This window comes from Pseudorca crassidens, chromosome 2 (genome assembly GCF_039906515.1).
Source record: "Pseudorca crassidens isolate mPseCra1 chromosome 2, mPseCra1.hap1, whole genome shotgun sequence".
Taxonomy (NCBI): Eukaryota; Metazoa; Chordata; class Mammalia; order Artiodactyla; family Delphinidae; genus Pseudorca; species Pseudorca crassidens.
In genome coordinates, this window is record NC_090297.1 from 78,433,442 (window position 1) to 78,445,895 (window position 12,454).

The 12,454-nt window shown below is 42.1% G+C and overlaps 2 protein-coding genes across 3 annotated transcripts in view; one reads left to right on the forward strand and one right to left on the reverse strand.

Moving 5' to 3' along the window:
* Window positions 1-264: 264 nt before the first annotated feature.
* Window positions 265-750, reverse strand: LOC137218958 (small ribosomal subunit protein uS8-like). Its single transcript, XM_067726836.1, has one exon. It carries the CDS (start codon window positions 707-709, stop codon window positions 356-358), a length of 354 nt encoding a protein of 117 aa, XP_067582937.1. The 5' UTR covers window positions 710-750; the 3' UTR covers window positions 265-355.
* Window positions 751-5,264: 4,514 nt separating this feature from the next.
* The window catches only part of LRRC8C (leucine rich repeat containing 8 VRAC subunit C), a 92,209-nt gene continuing 85,019 nt past the window's right edge, over window positions 5,265-12,454 (forward strand). For both annotated transcript variants that reach the window (XM_067726838.1, XM_067726837.1), the window contains exon 1: window positions 5,265-5,451. The gene's annotated coding sequence lies outside the window, so the exon portion shown is untranslated. The remainder of the gene's footprint in view (window positions 5,452-12,454) is intronic.

Consider the following 12,454-nt stretch of genomic DNA (forward strand, 5'->3'; position numbering starts at 1 on the left):
CATAAGAGGTAAATCCTAATGTATTTTGTTTAATAACTACGGAAGTTCTAAACCCCTTAAGAATGTTTCATTATCTTTAAATAATTTACTTCATGGACAGAGCCAGTCATTTGTAGATTTAATTAATGAGTTAATACATATAAGGTTCTTAGATCAGTGGCTGTACATGATTAATAAACAGGAGCAAGCAAATATTATTTAGTAATGCAGTGATAGCAGTGATATTTGGGTACAAAAAAGTCACTCCTGAGAATGTCAAACTCATTTTTTTTTTCCCCCCTCTGAGGCATTTTATTTGCACGTATGTATTACATCCCTAGAAAAAGAATCCAAGGATTTTCCCTCCTGTGTGTTTTCATCTTGCTTCTTCATGGTCCATGATGCCAGCTGAGGTTGTCAGTACAATGAAACCAAACTGACGGGACGGGAGCAGGTTATTCTGCCATTTTTCTAGATCTTTCAGTTGCACATCAAACCTGGGGCTGATCACTCCACACTTATTTAGCCTGCCTGTGAGGTTCACAACAATTTTCCCAGCCCTGTGATCATCGATGATTTCAAATTCGCCAATGTAACCATGCTTCATCATCACAGTGAGAAACCTGACGATGACTTTGGAGCACGGCCTAATAAGAACCTGGCGTTTGCCTCTCTTTTCGGCATTGTTGATACTCTTGAGAGCATCAGCCAGGACATTCATGCGCACCATTATGGCGGCATGGAAAGATGGCGGAAAGAAAGCAAACTCATTTTTTACTTTAAACTTATACTACATATCTATCACGTGAAAGTTATTCATCATTGGCCCATATAAACAATAATTCTAAGAATGAGGCTCTCTGCCTGGTATCTTTCATATTGCCTAAACTCAGAACCACAGACACTTCATGATCTTTCATTAAGTTTGCTTTCAGTCATAAAATGCTTTTCAATTAAAGAGTAAGCTGTGAAATCACCCCAGGAAGGCACATTTAGGATATGAATACATGATTGAGAAAAGTACAAATGAATGCAATTTCATAAACTACTGAAAAACTACATTGTTAACCTTACTGAATATACTTCATGGATTCACTTTAAAAATAAATATTCCTTTTCCATGGATTGAGTAGTGGTTAAGCCTGAGAACTCTGCAATTAGACTCACCTGGGTCCAAATCCTAACTCTTCCACTCATTGGTCATGTGACCTTTGGCTAGTTACTTGATTACAAAGTGCCTCAGTTTTCCCCTCTCTCAATAGCAGAAAATAACACTGCCTACTAGTGGATGACGACAGCGACTAAATGAGACAATATATATAAAGTTAGTACTTAGCACATACCATGTACCTAGTAAGTGCTTATTCATTATTATTATTTCCAAAGAATATCCCACAAGTTAGTGGTACCAACCACTTCCAACGCGTGTGCATGTGTGTGGAGGGAGGTGTATAAATTATACAGGGCTGATTTTAGAAGAATTTGACCCAAAGTTTTCTAGAATTCTATTTTTAAGTCCTCAATGACACCACCCTCTCCTCTGGCACAAGTTCTTCTGCCTTTTTAGGGTCAAGACCACATTTGACCACATTACCTCTTGGGCAACTTCCTGCTCACACGACTTTTTCTAGGGAAGGTTTCCCTAGCATTTTTATTGGCATAGAGTCAAGGATTTCAAAACTGTTGCTAAAGGTGGGTTTTATCTTGCAGCTATTAATTCAGAAAGTGGTAATGGTTGCAACAATGTTAACAGCTGAAACTTAAAACAACCATGTTTCCTGTTAGCTCAGGATCTTTCCCACAAAGCTCAGAAAAGGTCTGGGGAGCAGATGTGCACAGAGTGGGTAGAGAATGCTGAGTAAAATCCTGCTGGTGGTTTTGGTTTAGAATTTAGATTTTACTTTCACTATTACTGGGAAGGATCAACTGACATCACAAAACAAAACAAGCATAGCAGGTTGGTCTTAAAGAATAAGCCCAGCATTGAAAAATCAAGGTTTAAGCAGATACATGTTCAAAATACATAATTTTAGTATAAACTATGAGCAAAAGGGTTCAGGTTTTAGAGCCTGCAGTTTAATACAAATTATAGTGAAAGTCAGAACCCGTACAAGAAATTGAAACATTTTTAAACTTGTTCTTTCAAAATTTAATGCCAGGCTCTCTGCTAGGTGTTGATGTAGAGATGAATATACAGTAGAGAAGCAAAACATAAAGAAATAAATGGCAGGACACCAGTTAAGTTCTGAAACAGAGGTTCAAAAATCAGTGCTGTGGGAGCATAAGGAAGTGAGAATTACACTTGGCTGGAGCCTGCAGAGCTCCACAGAGAAGGCGGCTTTTGAAATGTGATTTAAGGAATGATATAGTCCAGCCTGCTTTTTCTTGTAGCTAACAAGACAATGTAGTATAATCACCATTTCCATACAATCCACCGGAGCGATTGCAGATATTCTAAGCCTCACTAGAACCTTCAAAAGAAGGTATTGCTATTCTAAGAGACAGATGGGGAAACTGGGCTTCAAAGATTATGAAGCTCAGGGTCACATAGCTGGTTAGTGGTGGACACAGGATTTGAGCCCAGATCTACATCATTCCAAATTTCTTATCATGGTCATGCATTGCTCAGAAAGGTCTACTTCTGCTCCCTATTTGTCAACCAGTACATAGTTAACTTCTGTGTGGAGTCTAAGTATGGAAACTCACTCTGGAAGCCCATTTGGAATGTCAAATTTTGGCCTAAAGAATTGGGTATTCAGTGAAAGATCAAGATGGTGGCTCTGGCCCACAGTTCCCTCTCCTTTCTCTGAACTCCAACCACATTTAGTTAAAAATGGTTTATTTTGACTTATATGCATGCCAGATTCCCTCTCATGCTCTGTGAACACCTTGAAGTCAGGGAATAAGACTTACACTTCTTTGAGACCCTCAGGGTTCAGCCTTCACAAAAGTTGGCTGATTGCTGATTCATCTAGTGTTTTACAGAAGGCTTGATAAGTGTGTGTGTTGACTTACAGTAGGTTGACTGAAGTGAGGTGACTAGACTTACAGCTTACATTCTGTAAAATAAGGACACCTAAGCAGTACAACATAGCGGCTTTCAGACTAGCGCCTCTCAGACTTTAGTGTGCACAGGAATCACCTGACTACACGCAGAACTGTCCAGTTCACCCTACTAGAAAGCAGGCACAGAGTAGACAAAAGTATCACAATTAAGCAACTGTCGGGGATGGGGTGGGAGAACTCAACTTGCAGGGATTCAAATCCATCTCCAAACCTCCTTTCTGTTTCTGGTCCTTTTGTTCTCAGGGCAATGAACTATAGTAAATACAACAGCTACCATTTACTGAGTACTTATAAAGTGCTTGGCCCTGTTCTTGGTGATTTAAGCATGTTATTTAATTCTCACAGCACTCTATAGTACTAATATTGTTGATGGAAAAAAAAATGTAGCAGTAACTTCCTTACATTTACACAAGAAGAGTAGGGACTTCCTCCTGGTTCACCTGTGTCCAAAGTCTAGAATTGTGGTTCCTTGACACTGGGTAGTGTGGGAGCATTTCAGGGATGACTAAGCTTGAGTTTAGGGTGCCAGTGGCACAAGGAAGATAGAGGTGCACTCAGAAAGCCCTTGGAGAATAAAGCCCTCCACAGGACATTAGTGCCCTTAGTACTCACCTCACTGAGCATTTAAATCCCGGCAAGGCATTGAAGAGCTGGAACTACCTCAGCTAGTACCTGGTGGCCTGCAAGGTACTCAGTACTTTTTAGCAAATTGCTAATCAGTCTCTGTCTTTTCCCCAGGAAACTTCCAGGAATTTTTCTGCCTGCTACCTAGGAGGATGGCTCCACTCTAGAATTTTGTGTTGATCTAGGTTAATTAAGGCTAGTATTCGGGTCATCTCCTAAGGCCTGAGAGGGTTTCAGGTTGTCTTCTGGGAAAGACACCCAACCACAGTACTGGAATTGGAAAAAATGTAGGAGTTTGCCAGAGGAACATGGAGAAATCAGTAAAAAGCCTAAAAGAACAACTTTTGGACACATTTTAATTTTGGCGTGGGGTAAAAGGAGGTGCCTGCTTTCTTAAGAACCAACCAACCAACTGTGTAAAAACCAACCAACTAGTGAAAGAGGACTAGTTGTCTATGAATTCCTCTTTCGGCATACACCTGTCTTTCCCTGAATGCCAGGACAAAGCAATAGTTTAATTGTTGGTGCTCTTAGAAAAGCTCGTATTGGTAATGCATCCCAGAAGACCCTATATTACTTAGTAATCTTTTCTGGACACTTTTCCACTGGGCAGATTTTCCATACAGATAACTGTCAACTTTCAAGAAGGCAGAGTTCGCTTTTCATCCTGAAATTGGGTAGGGAAAGGTGGAGAAAAAAATTGTTCAGATCAATTTAAAACAAAAAAAAAGGGAAAACCTCTCCCCCATACTCTTTAGACAACAGGTGGTTTTGACGCGCCTGGTCAACTCCTTCATGCACAGCACGAAACTGTAGGCAGAGCGTTCAATTTCAGCGTCCCTGGAACCTGCGGCTGAGAGATCCAGGCGCCCTGTTGTTAAGGTCCGGGAACTTGGGGGTTCCTGCTGGACAGGAAGCTCAGGTGTCAAGCGACCGGCTCATGGGCTTTATGGTCCAGAAAAACTGGTTTTTGCCTTTGTCCTCTGTCTCCTTCGGTGCGTCCCACCACCCCTTCCCACCGTTCTGTTCTTCTGTGCGGGGAGGATGATAATGAAGAGGGATTATCTCTATCCTGACCCCGGTCCTTCCGAGGAGTTCCCAGAAGGGCTATTTTTAGGGGTAGCTGCTCCCCTCTAACTTACCCAGGGGAGGAGCTGCGGTTGTGGAGCGAGCGCCGAGCGCAGGGAAGCCTCGGGTTTTCCGCGGATTGTTAGGGATGGCGGAAGGTATTAGCCCCAGCCGATTCCCCCGGCACTGGCCGCCAGGTGGGCGTCATAAAGGCCGCAGTGGCCCCGCCGGGAAGCGGCGGGAGATTTTCTTCCGTGTTCTGAAGGAAGTCCCCTTGGCGGCCGGCCCGGGCTTGGGGTGGTCTCCGCGGGGGAGGAAGTTCCCGGGCCCGGTGGCCTGCGTCACAGCTGGCTGGGACGGCGGAGCCGACCGGTGGGCGGCGCGGCGACCCCGGGGCCGGGCGCTGGGGGGCGCTGGCTGCCGCTGGCCCGGCTGCTTGCAGGGCGGCGCTGGAGGCGGCTCCATCCGCGGCCGGGGAGGCGGAGGGGCGGAGGGCTGCGAGGCTGGGGCGTTAGCTGCGTCCCGGCTCGGAGCCCGCGAAGAGGACTAGGAGGAAGGCGCCTCCGTGGCCGCAGCCGCAGTGCTCCGAGCGCGACGAGCCATGAGCAGCGGCCCCGCGAGCGACCCCGCTGTCGCTGGCCGCCGCTGAGCCCGACCGGGGGACGGCTCGCCGCTCCCCAGCACCCTTTGCAGACGGCACCCTCTCGCCTAGAGGTAAGGGCGGGGACCGCCGAGGGATGGGATGGAGAGGGACGGCCCGCCGAGGACCGGCGGCTCAGTCCGCTAGGTGCGCTGGGGCCACGACTCGCCCCGCCTCGCTCGCGTCCCTGCCTTTCCCCGGCTCTCGGGAGGGCAGACTGTAGTCTCCTGCCCAGCGTGTGGTCCCTGGAGCCATACGCTGCTGGGGCTCGGGGACCCGCCAACCCCTTCCGCACACTTCCCCACGCCAGCCCCAGCGTCGGGCGAGAGACCCCAGCCTGGCGCCAAGCGCAGCGCGGCAGGTTCTGCGGACTTGGGGGGATGGGGCCAGGGGACCAGGAGAAAACGGGGCCACGCTGGGAGCGATCGTCGTTCTACCTTAAAAACTCCCGAGACCCCAGGGCCTGCCCCTTCTGGTCTGCTCTTCCCTTGCCGCCCCCGAACCCTGAAGTTAGCACTTTCGGAGAGAGAGAGGAATTAGAAGGTCTCCGAAGGGAACGAGAGCGTGATGTCTGCTCCCCAGCAGGACCCTAGGGGAGAGAGGGTTTCGCCGGATCGCGCGGGCCCCAGAAGCCAGGTGTCTAGGCCGGCGGTCGAGGCCAGGACCGCTGCCTTCGACCCAAACCCAGGCTCGCCGGTCTTGCCCTTTCCAGCTGGTTCTCAACGACGAGATGGTGAGGGATGGAGTTAGCAACTCAGCAACCTTAGGATGTGCTCTGTAGACCCTAATTCCTTCTTCTCTCCCTCCGCCAGTTCTTCCCTCCCCCACCCACGCCTGCCGGGGTACATCAGATTCCAGTCCCTTCAAAACCTCGCTCTGTACCTAGCTTTGAATGCCACGGACACCTAGCCCACATCCCAGGACGGATATTTCAGAGGGTTAGGGCCAAACTTCACTTTCGAATTCTTTTTAAGCATTTTAAACTCCCAGCAAACCAGTTAGGAAACACTTTCAAGTCCCCATCCACCTTAAAGTAAAAAGTAAGACCCGATCAACCTGTGTGGGAGTGCCGGTGTTGGGCAGAGGGAGACTTGAATGACTATTTCATGCAGACTTATGGGGGAGGAATAGGTAAAGGAAATGGCAGCCCTATTTTAGTCACACGCTTCTTACAAGCCATCGATAGTGTAAGAAATGTAGCCTTAACCAACGGTCACATTTCCGGACAGGTATGTAGTGGTTTCCTAAGGCATACCTGAGGTTTCTTCATGGACAAGTCATTAAAATGCCATCCAGATGAGAGATGAGGACAAGTGGTCTTAACCCTCTCGGCACAATACTGCAGAATCGTCAGAGCCAATCAGCTTTATGTGTTTTTCTCTCTATTTTTTAATGATTTATGTAAGCCCCAAAGGTAAGCCGAACTTCCCAAAATTTGCTCAGATTCATAAACCATGTGTTGGGTGTGTGGACATAGATAACAGATTAGATGTATACAACTCTTATCTGTGATATTTGCATTTCTTGTGACTTGCTTAAATAGGGAAGACCCTGGATGTGACCCTGATTTGCTTTACTTTCGAGTGATTATATACTCTTTAGGTCAGTGTGTTTGCTTTTGAGGGAGAGGTGGGAAGCAGCTTTGCAAGGATGGATGTTTTTCATGGTTCACATAATAGACTGACCACAGATAAGGCCCACTAACCCAACAACCATATCAGAGATAGCACCCATGTTTAACAACTTTATTATTAATAAAATTATCAAAGCCTTTGTTAATGGTACTAATCTCTTATTTCTCAGATTGACTAGGCACTTACCTAATGAAGTGTGTGTTTAGAAGGGAATGCTTTTAGTAAAAGTAAAAAGTATGAGGAACTGTAAGAGAAAAGAATGAATAGTTTTCCACTTATAGGAAGTTTATCTTTTAAAAAACTACAAAGTTAGCAATATTTTTAACTTCTAAGGTATCTAATTTTTACCAAATTTTTAATGATTCTTAATAGTCTGTAGTATTTTTAAGTTGTAGTCACCAATGACTTTATAATAAAGCCCAAGTTTAAAAAGAAATAGAGTGGAAACACACACTTATTTTGCCAAGTGTTGTGTTAATAATTTAATATGGAGCACCACTATAATACGGTCTAGTTGCTGTAGGTGTCTGACACATTATCTCAGAATCTGACAACAAACCCTTAAGGTAGATGGCCATTCACATTTCACAGAAGAAAAAGGCTCAGAGTTTGTGACTTACCCAAGACTACAGCTAAGTTAATGCTTGAACGAAGCCAAGCCTCTAGTATATTTTTTAAAAGTTTTATTGGGGTATAATTGATTTACAATGTTGTGTTAGTTTCAGGTGTACAGCAAAGTAAATCTGTTATACGAATATGTATATCCAAAGCCTCTAGTCTTAATGATTTACTTTTTTATCCAAAGCTGCCTCTTTTTCTTTTTCCTACATAAATTTTTGTTAACTTACCATAATGACTGTATGAGGAAATGGAGATCAAGGAAGTTTAAGTCACCTGTCCAGGGTTTTCCATGTAACTTGTATACAGCAGAATTCGAATTTGGAATCAGGGCCATCTGTTTCCCAAATCCCTGTTCTTGCCACTGATTTCTATTAAATGACTGATTTAGAGCTTAACCTAATGAACATTTCACTCCTGCTCATCAGCTCTTCTCATCCACAGATAATGATGGCCTCATGGGCTGCAACACACTCCCAAAGACTTTATACTCAGTCCCTGGAGTGCTGGCTATATCTCTAGCCCCAGAACACTCATGAAAGCATATTGCAACCAATATGTGAGGTGACATCACTATGCACCTCGAATTCACTTAATTTCTCTTAAAATGTAAATCATTCTAGACTGGCATAGGGTAAAGGGCATGGCTCAAGACAGGAAAAGCTGATACAAATTCTGGCGCTATTGCACAATACAAGTGCCAACTAACTCACATTATTGAGCTTCTCTGAGCCCCATATTCTTTGTGTGTAATGGGGTTATTAATAAAGCCTACCTAGCTGGGTCACTGTGTAGATTAAATGTAACAATACATGTGAAGGACAGCTCCTGTCCACCTAGTAGATGCTTAATAAATAGTAGGGGTTACTGTATTCTAGCATGGATCGAAATTTCTGCTTTATTTTACATTTGTGTATTTTATGTGCATATAGCGATTAGTCGATGTTGTCAGTGTTTCACTCTTTTGTATAAAGACCTTATCTGGTTTTTAGCATCTTTAACTTTTGTGTCATATCCTTTTTTTGTAATCTTGACTTATAAACATTTACTCACCTTATGTAGTTTTTCCTTTGCTCACTCTGCACATTTTTTAGAACATTACTAGCCATATTTCAATGGGATGGAATTTGTATTTTTTGGCAAATGCACTATCCTGTTTTCTGCCTCTCCTGTGTGGCCTTGAACATCTAGAACATTAATATACTCCCATTTGCTCCCAGCGCTGGCACAGAAGGGCAAGAGGGTAATCTCAGAGCTTTTCTTAAAGTAGATAGTTTGGCAGGTATATTGAAAATTTCCTAAACATATTAAAAGATAGAGAATAACTGAACTCATTTCCAATATCAGGCATGAAACAAAAAATAACTTGGGCTCTTTACTTAGAACTGTAACACACTGTCATAAGTTCTGGGAGTGAATTTAGGATCCCTTTCTAGTGTTGGATGGGTGTCCTTTTAAAATATTCTATAGTCTGTGAGTGGCAGTTGGTAGAGACATGGTAATATTTAGAAAATGAACAGAGTTAAGAAAAGAAAAGAGGAAATCGGTGAAATTCAAAAAACAATTTTAAGAAAAATGCTGTAAAGCTTAGAGAAACAACTGAAAGTGTTCCAGATGACTGAAGTATTTGGGGTCAAAGGCATCCAGGAGAACTATATGTTCTTTAAAGAACCCTTCTAAGAACTCAGAAGAACCCAAGCTCTGCCCATACTGGAGAGGGGTCGGTCGGAAGAGCAAGGAAGAAAATTAGTTTGGCTAAACCCAAACACTGCCCGAGGGCTGGAAGCACAAGAGAGAATAAGGAAGCTCTTAGGGAAGCATTTCTCAATCTTTAGTTCATTACTACCCTCCCTCCAGAGTTTTTTTTTAGATACATTGTAATGCCACAGATACACTGGTATACCCATTTATGTACTGTGGCCTGTTGGCAGGCTACAAACCTGAAGATTCGTTTACCCTGCCCCACAGACTCAATTTTTGACAGGGACAGGATTGCCCCCCTGTTGAGAACACATGGTAGAGCATGATTCTGGATTATGTTTGAAAACCATAAAAGAGCCATATGGAACTAAAAGACATGAAGAATAGTATATACATATACATTTTTTTTCCTTTATAAAGAGGTATACTTTATTGGCTCTCAAGCTGAAATATGTTTGTAAAAATATGTCTTCCAATTGTCCCAGTTTCATCTTGGCAAAATTATTAAATTCATTAAGTTATCTTCCAAAACCACCTCTACCTGTGTTGTTTTGTTTCTGGGTGGGAAGCCCTCCCCAAACTTTAAATACTCAGCATCTTTTATTTACTTACTTCTATTATGCCGGGAAGGCTCTGATACTAAACATTCATTCTTGTGACTGGTCAATTACACATGAGTATAAATTAGTTTGTATTTATTAGAGCATTTGCATTCTACAGTAGTTATTTATTATTATGAAATACCATGTTCTCTATCTAAGAGATTTTAACTCATAACAAGTAGATATTTGGGGGTAGGGGTGGGGCTTCTGAAGTCCCTCAGCTTTTTCATGTTCGGTTCCTTGCTTTGGGTCCCTGGGGAGCATGAGCCTGGGCTTTTGATGTGGAACCTCAGAACTGTTAGGGTTAGAGGAGCTTGGCTTCTTTCAACATTTGGAGGCTCTCAGCCTTTGCATGCTCCTTCCCCGACAACAGCTGATCCTCTTCTTCAGCTTCTATTTTAACCATATTGTTCTTTTCCCTCTCCTTTCCCCTCAAACCTCCAGAAACATCCTTGTTTTTCAACCTCTTTTCTCTGTTTGATTTTTGGAGCTGCACTGAAAGTCCCACGGGGGCAGAGGCCATATAGGCCATTTCTTTTTTGCTCACTTCTGTATCCACAGCACCTGTACAGTGCCTGGGACAGAGCTGCTCAAGAAACAGTTGTGGAATAAATATTTAATGGTACATTTTATAGTAAAGTTTCTAACATCTTAGAGTGTATCCATTTCCCTTTCTATTATTTTAAATTCTAGAAATGAAATTTGAGAGTGTAATTAGAAGTTATTCTTCTCAATAGGGTCATGAAATATGTATACAGAAATATTTCTATATGTAATTGGAAATTTGGAGTACTATATAAAATATGAAGTCAGAACATCAAAACCAATCCTAGATAAAAGTCACTAAATAAGCTAAATAGATGAAAGCTTTTGGGTCCTGTGTTCTCCCTGTATGTATGAGGAACTTGTCAAATCAATAAAAATTACTAACTACTCTTCCTCATATACCTTAGAGATTTATAAAAATTAGACACAGGTTCAAATATCTTTTTTTTTTTTAAATGGGAAAGATATAACCTATAAATCCAACTCCTGGAAAAATACAATAGGGGATTTTTTAGCTAATAACACCTTGATTTTTAAAAATAACTATGAGGATAGCTTCGCTAGGAAAAAACCAGCAAGCTAATTTGTATTATCGCCCTTGAAATTAGCAAGGTCCAGGATAATGTTCTTAAAGTCAGCAAAGTTAGGAAATACTGTACAGCATACAAAAAACCTTTCTAGTTAATGCACAGCTATGTGGATCCCTGTAACCAGAAAATGGTTAAAGTTGAGGAGGTAGCAGCTGGAGGTGTGTCTAGGGTTTGGATGTGTGTTGAGTGTTTAAGCATTTTATCTAAGGATCTGGATAACATAACGTGTTATATTTCTGTGAGTGGCTCCACAGTGGATAGAGAAGTACAGTGTTGAAGGAAAGACTGGAAATGAGCTTGGCAAAATAAAATAAAAATGAAAGGAAACAGTCAAAACTGAGCAGTGAAATTCATTTAAGGGAAGTATAGAATTGTAACTTGAAGAAAACTAAATAAACCAACCATACAAATATACTAGATTTTTGTTTGTTTTGTTATGTTCATTTTTGTATCACCAGTATTTAGAACAGTATATGTTAGCAAAGGACCAGTAAATATTTGTTGAATGACTACATGAATGAAATGCAAGATGGAGAAAGACTAGCTACATGCCATTAGGGCAAAAGTAAAATTAATCCTAAGGAGATGGTGATAGATAACTGTGCGACTGAATAGACTGTTAGAAAACACTTTTTGGACAAATCATTTATGACTATGTGTTAAAGTTTTACTTTAGTCTTACATATAAGAGAAAAGATTTCTGGTAGGTCAGTTTTAAAATTCATCCTGACTAGGGACATTTTATAAGCATATGACTGGTTAGGTATCATTGTTAGGTTAGATAAAAAAAATGTGGGTTCAAGGTCATTAGACTCTTGCCTAACAGTTGACAGTTAACTGATTACCTCTTTAGCTGGTTTCCAAGGACAAGTCTTATCCCCATTCAAGATCATGCAGGAGGCTAGCCAGTGCAATAAGGATGAAAAAAACTAAAGACATAAAGATTGGAAAGGAAGAAGTAAAAGTATCTCTCCTTACAGACTTTGTGTTTGAAATCAGGATTCCATATCCCAAGGAATCTACAAAGCAGCAAATAAAGATAAATGCCACACTAATCTCTAACGGACATGTGGGTATTTAAAATTTACAAACAAAATCTTTGAAGTAAATCTGTTGACAGTGACTGTTTCAGTCAGCCCTTGTACCTGAACTTGAAGAAGATTTTACTTATCCTGAAAGGGTATCTGATAACATAATCACATCACTAACATTTTATCTAACTTTTTTTTACTTGACAGCTTTCCCCTAATGTACTTCAATAAGCAGAACAGCCTACTGTTGACCTAATTAAGGAATTTAAGGAGCAAATCAATTACAACGAATTATTTCCAGCATCTTTTTTACTTATGAGTGCCACATCCTGGATTATAGGAGAGGGAGCACACC